Source organism: Artibeus jamaicensis, unplaced genomic scaffold, assembly GCF_021234435.1.
Source record: "Artibeus jamaicensis isolate MK-2021 breed Jamaican fruit bat unplaced genomic scaffold, CSHL_Jam_final contig_465, whole genome shotgun sequence".
Classification (NCBI taxonomy): Eukaryota; Metazoa; Chordata; class Mammalia; order Chiroptera; family Phyllostomidae; genus Artibeus; species Artibeus jamaicensis.
Window position 1 is genome coordinate 12,846,007 of NW_026521843.1, and position 21,538 is coordinate 12,867,544.

The 21,538-nt window shown below is 37.5% G+C and overlaps 1 protein-coding gene across 7 annotated transcripts in view; it reads left to right on the forward strand.

The window, feature by feature from the left end:
• The window catches only part of NCOA1 (nuclear receptor coactivator 1), a 212,313-nt gene that overhangs the window by 119,829 nt on the left and 70,946 nt on the right, over positions 1–21,538 (forward strand). For all 7 annotated transcript variants that reach the window (XM_037146740.2, XM_037146739.2, XM_037146742.2 and 4 more), the window contains 3 exons: positions 7,345–7,450; positions 15,665–15,831; positions 18,108–18,205. In XM_037146740.2, coding sequence (XP_037002635.2) covers positions 7,362–7,450; positions 15,665–15,831; positions 18,108–18,205 — 354 coding nt within the window. In that variant the 5' untranslated portion in view covers positions 7,345–7,361. The remainder of the gene's footprint in view (positions 1–7,344; positions 7,451–15,664; positions 15,832–18,107; positions 18,206–21,538) is intronic.

A 21,538-nucleotide genomic window follows, 5' to 3' on the forward strand; every position in this document is an offset into this window, starting at 1 on the left:
TGAGCACGGGCCTGCGAACCAGACAATCGCGGTTCGATTCCCAGTCAGGGCACATGCCAGGGTTGCAGGCAGGTTCCCTGCAGGCCAGTTCCCAGCAGGGGACGCACGAAAGGCAACCATACATTGATGTTTCTCTCCCTCTCTCCTTCCCTTCCCCTCTAAAGATAAATAAATAAAATCTTAAAAAAAAAAAAGAAATTCCAACATCTTTTTTATAAATTAGAACAATGTACACCTGATTTTTGGAAGACATGTACAACATATTTATAATTACCCAATGTCACTTTAAGATAACTGGAATCATCTAATGAGTTTATAAATTTTCAAGGAAATGTTGAAGGTATTTTTGCCAAATTCTTTTAATAAGATAGCTATACAAATATTATTTCATATTCTATTTTTTTTATGGTAACAAATTAATACCTACCAGGGGTATTTTAGCAAGGCAAATGCATATATTTATTTTTTATCTTTAAAAAGTTATATTTTAAATAAAGTTAATGTAAGGACTTTAAAATATTAAGTTGAAAAAACTATTTGATTTTCCTCTTCTTTCTATATATTTGTTAATAAAAAACCAAACAACAAACTTTTACACTTTTTTCATTTAGAAAAAATAAATACAGAGAAAGCATTATCTCTTAATCTGTAGAATAAGCTTTTAGTAGTAAACATAAATATATTAAATAAATTGTTTTAAACATTACATACTTTTAGAAATCGTTACCCAATCCTTTATAATGTCCTTGTTAGCATAATAAATTTAAAAGACTTTGCACAGGATTTTATTTTATAGAAAACACTTTAAGAAAAACTTGATATTTTATAGAATCAAAGAAATGAAATAAATAAATAAAAAGGATTTTTATTTCCAGATGTTTACAGAAATCCTTACTCAGCCATTAGCTTGAAAATACCTGTTATTTTAAACAAAAAAATTAGACTTGCAGACAAACTAAAAACATGGCAAAAACATGGGAAAGCAGCAATCAGTAGAAACTGCCTTTAAGGAATCCCAGGCGTGGTCCTCGTTAAACCAGGGAGGGAAAGTTGGAAACAGATGAGTTGGAGTTCATCAAAATTTAAAGCTTTCATTTATTGAAAGATGCTGTAAAGAAAATAAAAAGATAACCCACAGAATGGGAGTAAATATTTCAAATCATGTGTCTAATAGGGCTTTAGTACCCAAACATAAGGAACTCTTAAGACTCAACAATAAAAAGACCAGTAAACCAACTGAAAAAAATTGTCAAAGAACCTGAATAGACATTTCTCTGAAGAAGATACACAAATGGCCAATGTCATGAGTGATTAGGGAAGTGTAAAGATACCATTTCACACCCACTAGGTTAGCTATAGTGAAAATAAAATTGCAAGACAGAAAATAACAATTTTGGTGAGGATGTGGAGTAATCTGGTTGCTTGTACATTGCTGGTGAGGGATGGTGCGGCCACTATAGAAGACAGCTTTACAGTTCCTCAAAAAGTTCAAGAGAGTTATAGTGTGACCTAGTGGTTCCACCTCTAGGTGTGTACTTAAGAGAACTGAAAATATGTTCACACGAAATTTACATTTAAATGTGCACAGCAACATTATTGATAAATAGGCCCCAAATGGAGAAATTTAAATGACCATCAGTGGATGAGCAAAATGTGGTATATCCAAACAATGAAAATTTAGCCACAAAAAGGGCAATAAAAATCCTGAAGTCCCCATTTTTTCTGAACACACAAGAAGGATTTCTTTCAATTGTCATTGAAATGAAAAGACAAAATTGAAAACTTCTTTCAGAGAACCATAGGTGTGGACGACTTCAGTTTGAGAAACATTTCCGGTCCGTAGTCAGGCACGCTACCCATCCACCCCCAGCCCCTGGGGACACATTTCTGTCGCTATTACCCAGCGTAGGAGCTCTGTATCATTTCTCCTGTGAGACACTCCTGAGTGACTGTCAGCTTGGGGAGGTGTCCCTCTCATCTGTGCTTCTCTGTGCTAATTGCCTGCTAAGCGTTTGAAAGTATATTATTACAGTTATTTATTAACTGTTACTTATTTTTCAAATCATGCTGTTTTTAGCTACATCTGGGAGATGAGTAACAAGTTTCTGATGTAGAAACGTGTAACTCAACTGAAATACAAAGCACTGACCTATTTCTTCAGCCCCACCTCTTTGGTTTAGTCTGGTCCATTTGAACAGAGATAGATGTGGTTTCTAGTTCCTAAAACTGCTCTCTAGAGATTGCGTGAGATTGTTTGGGTATAATTTAGCAAGTCTTTTTAAATAAGCAGGGTACTTTTACTTAGAAACCTTATCCCTTTTTAAAAGGTGATATGCAAATTGGTTTCCTTAAACCAGCATTTCTTAATGAACCTTATTTAAGTACTCATACTGCAAAATATAAAGCCATTCCACAAAAAGAACAACTAAATAGTTTTCACTCATAAGAGGTTTTGCATTCTACTATCTGTTTATTGTTTTGTAAATAGAAAGCAGTTCATACCAGAATCATCAGCAAATTGTTGGTGACTCTCTCTTTAGCTTCTTACTACTGGCTCTTATTTTGGTAGGCCAGCCGGTTTGGCTACTCTCAAATTGCTGTCTGATGTCTCCTCAGTCTCAGAATCTTAGATAAATTTAGCAGATGTCAATATCCAGCCAGTAGTCTGAGGGGAGCTCAGTAGGGGGAATCTCGTTTTAAATCCAGATTTATTTGTTGCTCAAAATTACAGTTTGTGAGATTGTATTATTTACATTTACAGTTGTATACCTGTAACATGTCTTTGTGTCTCTACAGTACTATCAAGTGTTGTAAGTGGTTTCTCCAAAATAGTAGGCCTTTACCTTTTCAAAATTAGTAGAGATGTTCTCTAATTTCTAGACCAGAAAGGTCAGTTTTTTCTTTTTGTGTTTTTTCCCATTGAAAACAGAACAAGAATTTCAAGAAAGTTCAACTTCTCAATTATAGAAAAAGATTTAACCATTAAAAAATCTTAAATATCCTTTAAAAATTTTAAATGATATAGTGACATAATTTAATAACTTGGCTTCTATATCTTTTAGGCATAATGTCAGGAATTGAATATATAGTCAAAAGATCTCATACTGGCTTTGAGTTCACAATCTAGAAGAGAAGAGAACAAAGAGAATTATAGTTTCTATGCAATTATACCATACTTTATTAAGAAATACATGCCTACAATTATTTTGAAGGCCAATAGAATTCCAGATGGGTATAACCTGATGTCTTTGGAGATGGAGAAGATGGACAGCTAAGGAAACAAAAAGTGGCCCCTGAGAGTGAAGTAGGACTTAGCCAACTCTTCTTTTGGGTTTTAACAAACCCTAAAGTCCTGTCTTTCATTTTCTTTCCTGTTTATCAATTTCTTCTCTCTTGTATTTCTACTTTTGTTGAAAAGTTTAGAGTTGATGCTTTTTTATTATAAATTTATTATGTAATTTCACTTTTGTCTTAATAAATTTAAAAATATTTACATTTTATTTTTGTGTGAAAACAAAATTAAGTGGCTTCTTTGCTTTGTGATATTTGGTTAACCTCATTTATATTTTTATGGCTCTTGATCAGAAAAGAAAGTAGCAGTCTAGACTATAAGCTGATTTATCCAAAGAAACCTTACAGGCAAGAAGGAGATGGAAAGAAGTATTCAAAGTGATGAAAAGCAAGGACCTACATCCAAGATTATTTTTTCCAGCAAAGCTATCATTTAGAATGGAAGGGCAGATAAAGTGATTCCCAGATAAGGTCAAGTTAGAAGAGTTCATTCATCACCAAGCCCTTATGATATGAAACATTACAGGGACTTCATCTAAGAAAAAGATCAAAACTATGAATAATAAAGTGACAACAAACTCATAACTATCAACAGCTGAATCTAAAAAAGCAAAAACAAAAATAAACTAAGCAAACAGCTAGAACAGGAACAGAATCAGAGAAATGGAGATCACATGGAGGGTTAACAGTAGGGAAGGAGAAAGGGAGAGAATGGGGGAAAAGGTACAGGAATTAAGAAGCATAATTGGTAGGTACGAATGAAGTAGACAGGGGGAAGTTAAGAGTATAGGAAATGGAGAGGTCAAAGAACTTGTCTGCACAACCCACAGACATGAACTAGGTGTGGGGCAGGGGCAGGGGCAGGGGCAGGCAGTGCTGGAGGGAATGGGGGTGCTGGGTGGAGAGGGATAAAGGGGGAAAAATGGGACAACTATAATAGCATAATCAATAAAATATACTTAAAAAAGAACAGAAGTAGCAGTCTTATTAATTACAGGTATATATTACTTAGCTGATTATTGTTTAGTATTTGGGTATCAGAATGGATGCTAAAAAACCATGTTGGGTCTTTCAACACCTTTTTTGTGGCGGTGGCTGTTGTGCCAAGTTGGGTATATTTGGCTTTGCATTGAGGTTGTCCACCTTAAAGTGTCATTGTTTTCCTAATATAGGCCTTTCCTCTCTCCCTTGACAGGAGGTTTAACAGGTTTTTTTAAATGATGGCATTAATCCATAATGCAGCTCTTCTCATTTATTTATCATTACTAGAAATCTGGAACTTAAAAGTCCATCATGTATTTATACATGTTGAAATTTGAGTTTACAGTGGGATAGCCAAATGGAAATACCCATTTAGCAGTTGGACACTTAGATACCAAAAATTGAGATAAGAAAGATTGTATTTATCCTTCATAGAGGAAATCTTAGAATGGAAATCAGATCTTGTCATTCCTCTGCTCTTAACCCTCCAAAGATTGCCCAATTCACTGAGTAAAGCTACAGCCATTAAAGTGGTTTTCAAGGTCTACATAATACAGCCTTTTATTATCTGTCAGATCTCATCTCCTACTCCCCACTCCTCTGTTCCAGCCACACTGATCCTTTTCATGTTTTCCAGAAGCGTAGTTATGCTCCCGCCCGAGGCCTTCAGGCTGTTTCCCCCCTGCCAGGAACCTCTTCTTCCAGATACCATTTCCTCTTCCTCACCCCCTTCAAGTCTGCTCCCCTCTCCCCTTCCCAGTGAGGCCTTTCCAAACGACCTGCTTGAAATTGCTACCCCTCCCCTTTCGTACACCTGAGCCTCTATTGTGGCCTTATTTTTCTTCATAGCGCTAATCACCTTTTAATATACTCTTTATTTTATTTATTTTCTCTCTCCTTCACAACAGAATGTAGCTCTGTGAGGACAGTGATTTTTATTAACCTTATTCACAACTATAATCCCAGTACCTAAAATAGGGACTGGCATATAGTAGGAGCTCAATAAATATTAGTGGCTAAATTGAACTACCTACATCGAGACAAATTTTGAGTTTTCTGACTAATTTTTACCTTTACTGGGAGCGTGAGATATTACCAAGGATTTTGTTTTTAAAGTTTTTCCTTTGGGTTGAAACTAAAATTAATATGTATAATCTATATGTGTATATATAGGTATATGTAGTATAAAACAATCTTTTTATATATGTCATACCTATAATATATAATTTATATGTTTCTTTATGTTTATAACATATATAAACACTTGATTGGACAGGTGTTTAGTGACTCACCAAAATCTATAACAGACAACACAATAGATGAGAGCTGATATAAACTTTGTATATTGTGTTAAGGAAGTTGAATGTTGTCCTGTGGCCAGAGAGGATTTAGTGAAGGGTTTTAAGCACGAGAGTGACATGATCAGACTTAATTTTTGATAGCCTATTCTGCTGGTCAGGGAGACCATCTGGGAAGCTATTTTAGTAGTCTAGGAGAGAAGATGGGAGGAGAATGAGGAAGGGGTGGATTTTAGAAATATGTAGAAAATAAAAATTGACAAATCTTGGTGTTTGCAACCAAAAAGACACATTTCTGATGTCTCCATATTAGAAGTGCAGTTCAGGAAAATTTCCAACTCGTAGGATTACAGTCTTGTAGTTTGTTTGTTGTTTTTTTAATCTTGTACTCATGATTTCTAATTGGTATCCATCTACCTGAACGGGAGATCTCTGATTGTCCCCTCCTTCAATCTCGTATACTGTCAGGACTCTAGTTTGGAACCAAATACCTCATTCTAGATTAACAGAGAACCTTTCATCTTGTTTCTCATACTTCTGAGCGTACGTATGAGCAATTCCAGTTGCTCATACTTCTCTGATCTATCCTATAAACTGCAGCAAAGCCATTTGTGCTCAGATGTCGCTTCCCTGTGGAAGAAGCTACTGGACCCCCCCCCTACTGGAGCATGCTGGTTAACAGCATGGGCTTTGAGGTCAGGAAGGCATTGTTTAAGTCCTGGCTGAACAACAACTTGTCTTTGGGGGCCAGTTTTAGCACTAAAGCAAAAGGATTTACTCAGACATACTTACTAAAGTCATGTGAGAGATTCTTATGGATCTCAGAATTCTTTGTAATAAACTCTGTAAGTGCAGCTTTCAACATACAGTACTGTAGTTGTTTAATAAGTTTAGAATCTAAGGAGAAGTTTGAGGTTTTTTCCATTTAACAAGAGTTTTCTTTCACAAGGATAGATGGGTGAAAGAGAATGGATAAAATGTTCTTTGGCATTAATAAAATCCAAGAAGTAGTAATGAATATAAGGCTGGGGATAGGATTCTGGATAGGATTTCACTAGAGCGTCTACGGAGAATAACAGTTGGTAGGGACAGATCAGTGGAGATCTCTAAGTGCAGTCAGTAACTGGCACAACATGTGAGAGAGAGGTCTGGCTGGCAAACTAGGAGAAATGGCTTTGTGTCCTCTGGCATCTACACCAAGATCTTAACATAACTAACCATTCGATCTTTGTCGCTTAGCTATGTAAACACAAGGTTAGGAGTTTAGAATTCCAAGTTGGTAAGTCTAGTTCATTGCTTTAATTTTGATCATATATGTATTATTTATTTTTCTATCAATATCAAATCTCAAACCTTATGAATAAAAGTTGTTTTAAATCCTTTTTCAAGTGGAGTCTAAAATAAATAAATATAAAAAGTTCTCTAACTCCCACTTATACATTTAGTTTTTACATTTACATAAGTAAGAAAGCATGGGAAAAATCTCAGTATCTCTTTTATTATCCTAACAGTATTTTCACCCTGATTGATCTGTATGATTTCACAAAGAATGATTAATTTTATTTTACAGATACAGAAAAGAAAGTGTAGACACACTAAATAGCTGATGCCCCTGTGCTTTTGTCTAGACGGAGATACCTCTGTGTTGGCTGTAGTGATCTGTTCATTGAGAGATTACAGTGTTTAGTATTTTCTAACATAAGGGAGCTTCGTCCTCCCCTATGGTTTTCAAGTTCATTGGGATAGATTTCTTATTGTTGTCATTTCTTTTTAGGTGTGAAGTTTTTCAACATGAGTGGCCTTGGGGACAGTTCATCTGACCCTGCGAACCCAGACTCACATAAGAGAAAAGGATCGCCATGTGACACGCTGGCATCAAGGTAGGAACACTCTTTCTTCGTCTTTTCCTGGAACAGCTGCCTTATCATTTTCGTTGCCACTTTAGAGCTTTTGTTTCTTCTGCTCCGAGTTTACTGGCTGCCTTTGAATCCTGCACACTCGCCATGTTCTCTTGCTTCCCCAGCTCCCTTACAGTGCTGCTCTCTCAGTGCAGCTCGCTCCGCCTAGATTTCCTGCAGTCCACACAGAGACCTTCTGCAGATGCCCCTCAGTCATTACTTCCTTAAAGGGAACCTTCTCTTCCATAACTGTCATGTCAAATACCTACCATTCATGTAGCTGCCTCACAAGTATTTTTATAGCTCTGATCCATAATTTCAGCTTTTACTGGTTTGTGTGATTATTTCTTGAATACCTGGCTTTCTCTACTGTAAACTGAGCTGCTATTTGGTAAGGACCTTGTCTGTACTTGCTCACCACTTTATTCCTAGTTCCTAACACAGTGTGTGGCTTGTATATAGTAAGGACACGGTCAATATTCATCATTAGTAAGTAAATCCATTTTACATCTTCAACTGCTGTCTTAGAGCATTGTGGTATTAGTGGAACTAAGAAATATATCAAGATTTTAAAGGATGTAGAATTAAATGTTTCTATGTTTTAAGGAATATGATCACCTTAAATATGCTAAAAGAGAATTATTGCTAAGGAGACTCTAACAAATGCCAGATAGAGAAGGAATGTTAATCAGATCAAAAGAATAAGCTTGTCCCCTGAGAGAAGAGTTGAGATTTTATTCTATTTATCTTCTGGGATCTAAAGCAAGGTTTTTCAACCTGCACACTGTTTTACTCTTAGTCAGGTGAGTCTTTTTTGTGGGGTGTAGGGTGCAGTGTCTGTATGTGTAGGGTGTTTATCAGAATCCACGGCTTCCACGTAATATCAGTAGCATGTTTATATCAGTTATGACAACCAAAGTGTCCTATCAGTTGTGGTTACCAGTAATGTCTCCAAGCATTGTCGAGTGTCCCCTGGGTTCGGGGAGAGCAATATGGCCCCAGTTGGTAATCACTGATCTAGATAATAAAGCAGCAGAAGACCCTTGTCATTGGACTACCTGTTTGTTTCTTATGGGAAGAAGAAAAGGGTGTTAACAGGACAGTGACAGGGTTCCAGGCTGGAGAAAGAAGAGTGACGGTTTCTCTTACAGTCCAGACTGTCATAGAGAGTGGCAACCTGAGTACTCATAGTCATAGGTACGTGTCCAGGCAGGCCAGATTTGGGGAATCAGAGTTAGTATTTTTATCTATGTCCATATTCAAAGTCAGTCCTTCTTAAAGGAAAATGTAAGAATAAATAAATACAATTAATGTCTTTTATATTTAATTTTTGGGGGGAGGACATTTAAAAAATCTATAGAGGGATAGAGACCAGGAAACTGTATATACCCACCACATAGGAGTGATAATATTTTGCTGTATCGTTTGCATTTGTTAATGTTTTATTGTATTTGCATAGTCTTATTTAAGTAAAAGTAGTAAAACTATTAATGAATAAATTGATTGATCTACAGTTAATTCCTCCAATCTGTTTTTAATAATTATGTATATATAATTATCTGTGAATAATATAGAACATTTATTAAATTTACATACTGTATAACACTGTGTGTATATTTTTCTGCAGTGTAGTTTCTCAGCATGAATCTTGAAATGTAAATGTACATAGATTTATTTAGTCCTATTACCTGTTTATTCCCCTTTGCCCTGCACACCCCCTCCCACCCACATTCCCCCCCTTTAGTTCCTGTCCATGGGTCATACATATAACTTCTTTGGCATCTACATTTCCTATACTATTCTTAACCTCCCCTTGTCTATTTTCTGCCATTTATGCTACTTATTCTCCGTACCTTTTCCCCCTCTCTCCCCATCCCACTCCCCTACTGATAACCTTCCATGTGCTCTCCATTTTGGTGATTCTATTCCTGTTCTAGTTGTTTGCTTAGTTCTTTTTTGGGGGGGTTCAGTTTTTGATAGTTATGAGTTTGTTGTCATTTTACTGTTCATATTTTTTATCTTCTTTTTCTTAGGCAGTCCCTTTAACATTTCATATAATAAGGGGTTGGTGATGATGAAGTCCTTTAACTTGACCTTATCTGGGAAGCAGTTTATTTGCCCTTCCATTCTAAATGATAGCTTTGCTGGATAGACTAATCTTGGATGTAGGTCCTTGCCTTTCTTGACTTGGAATACTTTCCAGCCTCTTCTTGCCTGCACGGTTTCAGCTGACAGTCTTATGGGAACTCCTTTGTAGGCAACTGTCTCCTTTTGGGTTGCTGCTTTTAAGATTTGTCCTTAATTTTAATCTTAGCTAGTGTAATTATGATGTATCTTTGTGTGTGCTTCCTTGGGTCCAACTTCTTTGGGACTCTCTAAGCTTCCTGGACTTCCTGGAAGTCTATTCCCTTTACCAGATTAGGGAAGTTTTCCTTTATTTTTTGTTCAGATAAATTTTCCATTTCTTGCTCTTCCTCTTCTCCTTCTGGCACCCCTATGATTTGGATGTTGGAATGTTTAAGGATGTCCTGGATGTTCTTAAGCCTCTCCTCATTTTCTTGAATTCTTGTTTCTTCATTCTTTTCTGGTCGGATGTTTCTTTCTTCCTCTGGTCTACACCATTGATTTGAGTCCCAATTTCCTTCCTGTCACTGTTGGTTCCTTGTATATTTCCTTTATTTCACTTAGCATAGCCTTCATTTTTTCATCTAATTTGCGACCGTACTCAACCAGTTCTGTGAGCATCCTGATTACCAGTGTTTTGAACTGTGCATCTGGTAGGCTGGCTGTCTCTTCATCGCTTAGTTGTATTTTTTCTGGAGCTTTGATCTGTTCTTTCATTTGGGCCCTATTTCTTTGTCTCAGCGCAGGGCAGGACAACCCACGTCACTGTGTGGTGGCACTGTGTGTGGGGGAGGGGTCCTAGAGGGAACAGTGCTGCTTGCTGGGCTCTCTGCCAGTTTTCAGTCAGTTCCCCTGCTACCCACAATCAAATAGGGCTCTTCTGGTGTTGATTCCTGGATGGTTTGGCTTATGTATGTTCTAAGACCCTGTGAGTGTCTCCAACAGAGTCTCCTGCGAGGCTGGAAGTATCTCTCACTGTTGCCTCAACCCCCACGAGAGTTTTCACTCAGAGATTTTGACTTTATTTCCCCACACTGGGACCCTGGGTTGTGTGGTCTGTCTTGATCTCCATTCGTTCCCCCCAATTTATCTGCATGCTAATGCAGAACTCCCCAGTCTGCATCCCCTGCCTCATTGGGTCTGCCAGCCACCACCTGCCCGCCCTGGTCCCCCAGCCACAGCCTTGCCAGGAGTCCTGTCTGCCCAGCCGCCCGACTCTGCCCCCCCTACCAGTCTGGATGAATGTGTCTTCTTTAACTCCTTGGTTGTTGGACTTCCATACAGTTTGATTTTCTGTCAGTTCTGGTTGTTTTTTGTTTTGAAATTTGTTGTCCTTCTTTTGGTTGTGCAAGGAGGCAAAGTGTTATCTACCTACGCTTCCATCTTGGCCAGAAGTCCCTCATTTAAATTACCTTTTTATTAATATTGTATTATACAAATGTACAACATTTGAAAAATACATATCCCTACGGGTAGACATTTTCTATTGATAAACAACCTTTCTGTTGCAAATTTTTGCCCTTACAGCCAACACTGCAGCAAACATCCTCATATACATGTCATGTCTTATGCATAAGAGTTTCTTTAGGACCTGTAATTAACTGAGGCAGTTAATTACCACGTGTTCTTCAAATGCCAACATTGTGGGTTCCTTTTTTCTCACATCCTTACCTACACTGTTATCTCTTCACTTGAGGTTTTTTGCTAGTCTGATGGCATGGGGTTATAATTTTTAATACCTTTTTTGATGATTAGATAAGTCGATTGTAATTTTTATTTTTATTGCTCATTATGTTTTCCTCTTCTGTGAATTTTCTGGTGGTGGCTTTTGCCCATATTCCTTCTTGGTTCTTTGTCCTTTTTCTTTTTATTTGTAAGAGTTATTTTTGATTTTCTAGTTGTTTTTTGCTTATAGTTGATGAAAATAACTTCTCTCAGTCTGCTTAACTCTGTGATGTCTGTTGCCTTAGAACCTTAGATTTTCATGTGTCAAGCTTTTTGTTTCCTTATTTAAGAAATGTGTCATCTACTTAAGGCCTTAAATGCATTTTTATGTATTTTCTTCTAACACACATTTAGAGTTTGAATTAATCTGGAGTTTATTTTTGTGCATGATATAATGCAGGCGTCTCGTTTTATTTCCTTTCCCAATAAGAACATTAGTGGTTGTGACCCTCCCCTTCCCTTGCTTTTTGTTTGTTCCTGTGGTTGTGGACCAAGTCTCTGCAGAGACAGGGATCTGCCTTTGAACTGCCATTAGACCCCCACCTGGCTATGGAGCAACGGGCAAGTCACTCTGGATGGTTTTCAGGATTGTTTTTCCTGGTTGGGTTTCCCCTAAAAAAAATCCTGCCAGGATTTTGGATTAGAATTTCATTTACTTTTATAGATGAAATTGAGGATAATTGACATTTTTATTTTCTGGACTCTAGATTATAGTGTATTCTTATTTATTAATAATATAAAGGCTTTTCATTTATGCAGGTCTTCACTGTTCTTCAGTAATAGTTTGTAGTTTTCCCCATGAATGTCTGGCCCATCTTTAATTATCTGTAGTTCAGGGCACCATAGAATTTTTACTGCCTTTAGGAATTTAGTCTGTTGCATTTTCTAAGTGGCAGTTATTAATGTACAGGATCACTAATGGTTTGGGAGTATTGTTCTCCTGTCTGTTGTTTTAGACTTTCTTACTTGTTTTAATGAGAAAGTGTAGATCCTCTTTGACTTTTGTGTGTTTATAATTGCATTACAAATATCAAAATTTATATACTTTTTCTCTTGCCAAATGTCTTACAGATATCTTTGCATGTCTGCTTTCGAAATACTTGAAAACATGAGCTTTTTCAGATTTATAAGTATGGGCTTCAGTTTTTAAAAAGTGATATTTTTGATATGGTCAACTAAAATTTTGAGATTTTGAAACTGGTTAAGTTTGTGCATGAAACACCTTGAAATGGTGGTTTGCGGGTTTTTGTTTTTTAAATTTTATTCTCTCTCCCAAAACAGATTGTGAACTTATTAATCATAAAGAGCATATGTTAAACCTCAGGGTATTGTCAGCCTGTGTACAATGGCCCCGGACAGGAGTGTTTCTCAGTAATTGTTTGCTGTCTTCTCCATTCCTCAACTGTTCCAGGAGAATGAGAATTAAAATGCTAATCTTAAAATGGTGTGTAGCTGTGCCTTATGCTTGTTTAACATTTCCAATTCAACTCAACAGTGCTTATTAAAAATGCCTCCTTCTCATCCAGCACCATGTGCTTGGTATTATACGGATGTAAGTGAAGTGTGAGACATGTTTTCTGTCTTCAAGAAGTTTACCAATCTGGCCGTGCCACTCATTCTTAAACTTTTCTGGGCTCCCCCTTGCCCTGAAAATAAATAATCATAAAGTGATGATAATAGATAATATTGACTGAGCTAATAGTATATGCTAGGAACTCTACCAAGCATTTTATACACACACACATTTTTTATTTTTATTTTTATTTTATTTTTATTTTTATTTTTATTTTTATTTTTATTTTTATTTTTATTTTTATTTTTATTTTTATTTTTATTTTTATATAAATCCTCACAAAACCCTAGGAGATAATTCGTGTTATTATCCCTGTTTTACAAATAAGGAAACTGAAACTTAGAGGAGTTGTTAAGTGTCTTGTCCAGGGTTACATAGCTAGTAAACGACAGAGGAAGTTTGAACTTGGACCTTTAAGTCATATATCCTGCTCTTTATCATGGTATAAAAGAGCCCTCGTGAGGTTGCCAGGACCTCTTGCCCTTTTGTTTCTTATATCTAGAGTTCAGCCATATTAAACTACTTGTAGGTTCTTTATCTTGATATTTTCACTCTCACTTCATGCCTTTGAAAGAGCTGTTGTTGTTGTTTTTCCTTTCAGGGAACCAACCTTTCCCTACCCCTAGGTTTAGACATCTCCCTTCTAGGTCTAGAAGCCATCTCTGTGCCTTTCTCTGGTGTTATAATCTTGTCACCGTGGTGTGATAATGGCCCCTTTTCTGTTTTCCAGCTAATTGGAGGCTAAGTCTAACTTACTCCTGGATCCTCAGGATGTCTTATAGTACATAGTTATCTGGCACATAATAAGCATAGGAGCATTTGTTGAAAAAAGTGGCGAATGGAGAAAAAGATCCACGAGAAGTGAACTCGCAGCAGCACTCACTAGCATGTGCGCAGCACCAGTGGAAACAGGGTTAGCGAGAGGAGTGGAGGTGGGCCGAGGACTCGAGAGAGCCTTCCTTTCTAGCCAGGTGGCAGTTTTTCGTCATCTCCACTCTTTCTTCAGCTCTGACTTCATTTCAATATATCTACTCTCATTTTCTGTTCTTGCTTATTCATTACTTCACTTCGTGGTGATTTTCCTAGTCTCATTTTCAAGTCATTTTGTAGATATTTCACCATTTCATTACTTTTAGCTTCTTGCTTTCTCTGTCACCTCTCTGCCTATTCTGCCTATTTTTCCCATTCTGTCATTTTTATTCCTCTACAGTGGTGTCAAGCACTTCGGCTTTACACAAAAGTAAAGTGAAAAACAGAGTGGGGCCCCACCAAAGAATCCAATTTATTTACGTTGAAGTCTGGGCCCATAGATTTAAACACATGAGACAATAGACTGAATATACTAAATAAGTCTAGTAGCAACTAGTTTCTCTACCACAGAAAGCAATGCACAGCTGGAGTTCTCTAAAGCCTGTGTATATCAGATGTTCCTCGTTTTCTTCATGCTCAGGTTTCAGTGCCTTGGTGTCAAATTTGTCAAATCTTGCTACATGTATTAGCTATGAAAGTTGTAAGCGTTTTACTACGTTAAATGGGACTAATTCCTTAATAATGTAAGATAAAAAAGATAAAGACAGAATATGTTATTGTTACAGTTTTATAATTTGGTTTTGTTTTGGGATATGTACCATTTAGTAGTATTTTGTTCATGTGGGTAAATACATTTGATTATTTGACTTGGTTCTTTTCAGCTTACTGCGTTGTTACACAAATGCTGTCACTTTTGTGGTCTTTTTTTAATTAAGAAAAGTAAATGGTGTTTTAATTGTTGCCAGTTATGAGCTTTTTAGCAACTGATTTTCCTCTTTCACCTCTTTTTTCTACTACTTTTAAATGCAGCCAGATAATTTTGATGCTTAGAAAATAGTTACTTGTAACTGGTCTTTCTTATTATGTTAATTTGATCATAGACAGTTTCATTTCAAAGTAATACTTCACCGTCTTTGTATGTGTTGCATAAAGCAAGTTGCCTGATGACTTGGCTAAGTAAGCCCGGGGCAAAGACCGGGGAACCAAAAATGAAACACTGTTCATTCAACACATTAGAGTGAATGGAAAGTGCTGCTGTTCACACGGTTATCCTTTGTTCTCGTTATTTTGTTTTAAGATAGAATTTGATTTTATTATATTTATGAGAACTTATAAGTAGATGATATTTTGTATTTTTTTCAAACAAGGTTGTATGCTAAAGATACTATTCTCTATACTTTGGTTTCTAATTATTGATTTATTACTCCTTTTATTTTACTTTTTGGACGGGTACTTTTTTCTTTTTGATGAAGACAGCTATAGTCTGTTCATTATAAGACTCAAGTGTTTATCAGATTTCTAATTATAATTTATTTGAACTCTAGTATAGTCTGCCCTGCTTAACTTAGAACAAAGTTATTTGAAAATTCAGATTTCTTATTTCAAGGAGCTATTATTTAGAAGGTAAAATAATTCCAAATGCAAATAGCATGCATACTGTTAGCTTCTTTTAGTGTCCATATTCATTCGTTGTTAAAGTAGTCAGTGTGTGTTCATCCCTGAGGAAGTACTTCCACGATGGCAGGCGTGTTCTTATGTGTTTCAGCCACAGTTGTTTTTTTCACCTTTGGTGTTTGGTACTTGTAGTCTCTGTGTTTTAGATGTGAATTTAAATTTTCTAAATCTGCTTCTGTATCTCGGATGAACATAGGGATCTCTCTAAATGTGTAAACATTAAACACTTGATCAGAGAAGGAAATGTAGTGGTAGAAATGTACACTGACTGAATTTTCTTTGTGAAACAGCACTGAAAAGAGACGCAGGGAACAAGAAAATAAGTACTTGGAGGAGCTGGCTGAGTTACTGTCTGCAAACATCAGTGACATCGACAGCTTGAGCGTAAAACCAGACAAATGCAAGATTTTGAAGAAGACAGTCGATCAGATACAGCTAATGAAGAGAATGGAACAAGGTAAGGGGAAACCGTGGCTTAGTGCTGTTATTAAAGATGCTGACAGTGTGTGATTTTATTTTTTTATTAAGAAATTACATTGAACTTCATAATTTTATTAAATAAACATTTTTGTTTAGATGCTCTGTATTTTAGAAATTAAATCTGAGAGCCTTCTTGTTATAAGAAAGCGGCTTACTAAGTTAACTGGAAAACTGGTTGCCTTGGGAGGTTTGGAACCCAGGATCGTGGGCGCAGCGCCAGGAAGCACAGGCTGCAGGGTTGGGCCTGAGGCGCTGCCGTGGTGGTGAGAGAGCAGCTCCGCAGTGGAAAGGCCTTCCGCCTGAATAGTAAGCTTGTCTCTGGGCTCTGAATAGAAATACCCTGATGTATTTTTATGATTTGTATTTATACCATCCATATCCATATGCTGGGGACCCCCACCCCACAAAGCCTCTGGGCTGCCTACCAGAGCAAAAGCAAAGCACTTTGGAGAAACACTCCCACAGCTGGCCCCACGGGATTGCCAAAGAAAAGTGCCTCTGAGGGCAGTTGTGCACTAAAAATGTATACAGCGTATGAGGAAATAATATATGGTAAGAGTGCAAATAACAAACAGAAGGACTAGACCCCAAAGAACTTCAGATTAGTAGAAGCACTGTGAAAAGACTGTAAACAAATGTATAAAATGATTAAAGTGATATAATTTTCAGATATTAGAAGCTGGAAAATGGCTAGTTCGCGCCAGTCCATTTAGCAGACAGGAGAAAGTCCTGGCGTGAGCCTGCAGCAGGGGGAGCCAGTGAGCGGTGTGCGGCCCCTCCCTGTCTGGCCATCTCAGAACCCTACGGCCTGGCCCGTGGTCCCTCGGTCTGCGGAGGGAGGGTTTGTCGGGGGAAATCGAGGGCTCCAGAGGGACGGACACAGTTCACTGGCAGTTGGGGTCGATCCCCCATGAAAAAAACCAGCTCCTCGCTTTGCCCCCCACTTCACACAGCTGCCCATGAGCACTTTAGTTCCTCACTCTTTAAGGTGAATAAAAATCCAAATATTTGAGGAATGCCAGGAATATAAAAGAGAACAAATCAAAGCAAGCAAACAAAAAGAAGTGACTCAGAGGAAGCAGAGATGACACAGGGAGCAGAAGAAAACTGAAAACAACCCAACAGCCCCTTTGAGACAAAAGGGAGATATTTCATCCATGAAGTTAGAACAAGATGCTGTAGAGTAAAACATTGAAAACAACAAATAAATAACCCAATTAAAAATGGACAAATAGACATTGTTCCAAAAAGACATATGGACAACCAATAATGACATGAAAAGCAGGCTCAACATCACTAGCCATCAGAGAAATGCAAATCAAAACCACAATGAGAGACTACTTTGCACCCACAAAACAATCATACCAATGTAGTTTAAGTATAGAAACATGCTTAGAAATGATCGTGATCTCAGGCTACTGCTTACTTCTGACAAAGCACAGAGCAGGAACGGCGGCACTTTCACTCTTTCTGCAGCACTGTGTCTGTTTAAAGAGCAAAGACCTGAAGCAGATAACAGTGGTGTCTGTGAACATTGGACCATGGCTCTGTGAATGAGTGCTCCATCATTTTCTGTATTTTTGGAATATGTAAAATATTTCATTTTTTTTAATTAAAAAAATGAATCTCTATACTCAAAATACCATATTTGGTTTTCGGTGAACTAACTCATCTGACAGATTGGAAACTTTTATTGAAGTATGATCCTGCTTGATGATGATGGATGGGTTTTTCGACATCATCACACAAAAGAATTTCAAATCACTTTAATGGTTACAGTTTTATCAATCAGATCATCATGACATGAATGTGAAAGGTTAGCTGTTCCTGAAGGCTCACAGAATGAAAAATCCCATCTTCACTTTCTCTTTAGTGGCAGTTGGTCAAATCATAAAAGAAAAAATAATCATTCAATTATAATTTATCCATTTCTTACAAATGTTTGTTGTAGACTTTAGAAAGGCTACATAGTTGTATCATTTTTCTCACTATTGGAACACTGAACTTGGGAGGTCAGAATTCAAATCCTCCTACTGCCATTACTTATTTACATTATTTGGACCACATTTCTTAACCTTTGTGACCCTCCATTTTATCTTCTATAAAATGAGTATAATTAAAACTAAATGTAAAATTCCCTTGATAATAAATATGTTATTCGAATCTGAAATTAGGTGAGTTTAGGTCTTCTTACACTTGCCTTTAAGGGAATGAGCCCCTTTCGAATGTGTGACTTCTGGTCCTTCATTACAGAGAAATCCACGACTGATGACGAAGTGCAGAAGTCAGACATCTCATCGAGCAGTCAAGGTGTGATAGAAAAGGAGTCCCTGGGGCCTCTTCTGCTGGAGGTAACTGTCCCCATTGGCTCCATAAGGCTCTGGAGTCTTTGTTCTGGCCAGTTTGGTTTTTTTTCTTTTGTGTCTTATATGCAACTAGTAAATTATAGAACAAAATAGAGTTTTAAAGAACTTTAATACTTATTTTGTTTTGGAAACTATTTTGACAGTTGTTACTATTTCAGAATTAAATGTAAGTAACGATCATAAGAAACTTTCATGAAGGCATTCTAAATAGAGGGAAAACTGAAACCTACTGACCGGCTTTGCCATTTATTTTTGTGGTGGTTAGGACCAGGGAAACTAAAAGGATTATTTAGCTATCTGGAGCGATCTGTATGTCACTTTAGAATTTCCTCGTCAAATAAGGGATGCCTCACTAATTGTAGCAGGCGTTTTCCAGAAGAGTTTTCTTACTAAAAATTTCTTGATTGTTTATGAAAATATGAGAGAATGTGCTATTTTACCAACCTCTATTGAACTTTTTAAAGAACTTTTAAATGGGAATTACTTTGTAATTGCTATATGATTTTCACCCTATTCTCCACACAGATGATTTGATTCCAAGCAGGACCATCTCCTGAAATGTTCGGTCTCATACATGAGTGTTTAAAACCACATATGTGCGTGGGTACACAGACAGTCCCCACAGTATATGCTCTTCTTTCTCTAGCCCTAATTTTATTATATATGTTGATCATATACATATATGTCTTCATATACATGTATTTCTATTTTATATATAAAGTAGACATATAGATAAGATGTAGATATATGGTAGATTTTTCTTTCCTACCTCAAGGCCCTTCTTTCTGGCGAAGTTTTTCTAACAAACTTGTATGGGTTTCTTAATTTCCTAACTTCTTTATATATTATTTCCTATTACCCTAACTACTTCTGTGTCTTTGTTTTAACCTTGATTCCTTCTACCAATACTGCTGATGTGAGAACATTCTCAAAGTCAGTCCTTGCTTTCTGGTTCCAGAAACCCCATGTATTATCCTCGTTTCACCTTTCATCTCTGCAGAGATGACAGTCAGATATGCAGCCCTCACTTTGTCCTCCGCCCATACTCTGTTTCTGTGCCCTTAACAGGCTGCTCAACACACACGTGACCTCCTGTGAGCAACCTCTCCCTCAAAATCTAAATTCTTTATTTCCCCCCCACATTGTACAAGTACTTTATTACTGTAGACTATTTGTTTTAATGGTTTCTATTAGGGGTACGAGCACATATTTTTTTAGAATTGTAAAACAGAAAAGACAGTGGCTGTTGAAACTGGATAGAAACTTCTCTCTGAGCCAGTGTGTGAATACACAAATAACTGGGAGGGGGGGAGCTGCGCGTGTGGGGGACTGTGATTTTTTTATTATGTTCTTTTCACAAGCCATTAAATTGATTGCATGCACACGGCTGCATTTGGAAACCATGTTGTGACGAGTACAGTGAAAATGGTAATGGCAGTGAGGGTGGTGAATAGACGTTCACTACAAAATTCCTTCGGCTTTGCTGGATTTTGAAAATTTTAATATAAGCTGTTAGAGGAAAATAAGTTAAGGAAAGAAAAGTACTTTTGGCTCATTTCCCTCTTCTGCCCCCTCTTTTCCCCCTGCTTGTCTGTCCCCTGTCACCATCCCACTGTTTGGTTACACTTGAGACTTTCCTGGAGACCCGATCTGTCCTAGAGGTAACTGCTCATCTCTGCTACTCTGAAGGGTGTTAGCACACAGGTCTTTTCATACCTTCTTGTGTTTCTGCGGGAGTTCTGCTTGCCTTCTTAGTGCCCGGAGTTTAAAACCGGCCTCAGAACCTTCTATCTCCTTTCAACTCATTAAACATTTATTAAATTTATTTTCTGTATAAAATGTCATTTGAGATCATGAATAAATATAAGGTGTAGAGGGCCTTGAGGTTTCTGGAGTTCCTGTAGGAAAATGGTAATCATTTCAATTCTAGTTCTACACGTTTTTCAGAAACCACAGAAATCAACAAGGAGAGCAAATAGATTGTCCGCAGACCGAACACAGCACAAGCAAAGACAGGGTGTGCTGTTGCCTGCTGCTTTAATTTATGTAAATGTTTGTTATTGCTGCCTGAGAAAAGTCCATTAGCACTTTAACATGAACAGAGGTGACAGCAAAACATCCACTCAGAACTATAAGAGGACAAAGTTAGATTCTTTTTAGTTGATGAAACTATTACCCGGAAAACCACTACGAATCAAAGGAAAACTAGAACACAACATCACACGTGGATGAAATGTCATTGGGCAAGCACTTTTACATGTGGAAAAAATACATTAAATTAGAAACTTCAAAGACTCAGAATAGAAATGTAGGTTCTTGAATCCAAGGAGCAAATAATATTTTTTATTTATGAGCCATAGAGACTTTAGAATTACTAACTTTTACTGCCTTCAAAGTTAAAATAACTAATTAAGCAAATAGAAACAGAGGCTTGGACACATGGAATAGACTGACAGCTGTCAGAGGGGCAGGGGAGGGGGAGCTGGATGAAATAAGGTGAGGGGATTAGCCAAAAAGCATATCCATAAGCCACAGACACAGACAACAGTTGGTGACAGCCAGAGGGAGAGGGGGTGAGACTGAGTGGAGGTGGGCGAAGGAGTGGGGGAAATAGGGATGGAAAGAGACTTCACTGGGGCAGCAAGCACACGATGCAGTGTACAAGTCAACTGTTTCGTTGAGTTGCACACTTGAATCCTTCATGGTTTTGTGAACCGGTGTCACCCCAATAAATTCAATTTTTTGAAAAGGTTACCTTCATGGACGGCCCTTTGTATCCCTCTTCTGTATGCTACAACCCTGTCTTACCTCACACGTCACGGAGTCTAATCCAGGGCAGCCGAGAAGAGGTGGGAGAAGAGCTGCCGTGAGATTGGCCGCTGGGTCATCCAGGCTGCAGTCCGTGCTGCACTGTTTGTTCAGTGAGATGGGCATTAGCCGCGCGTGGCTGTTCAGGTTAAGCAACGTAAAAAATTCAATGCTTCATTCTCACCAGCCACATGAAAATGTTCAGTATCTACATGTGGTTAGTGGCAACTGCACTGGACAATGCAGATACAGAACATTCCCAGTGCTGCAGAAAGTTCTACTTCACAGTATTAGTCTAGAGGGGCTTGCTCAGAAAGGAGCCCTGCACATCCAAAACGTGACCAGATAGATACCCACCATAATATGAGAAATCCTCACCAACTTGTCTTCCCCCACATCTTTTTAAAACATAAAGTAGAGATAGCATGAATTAAGAGTGGAGGCATTGGAGGTAATTTCCCCACATTTAAAGAAACAGCGGTGTTAGAGTTTATTATTCAACAAATACTT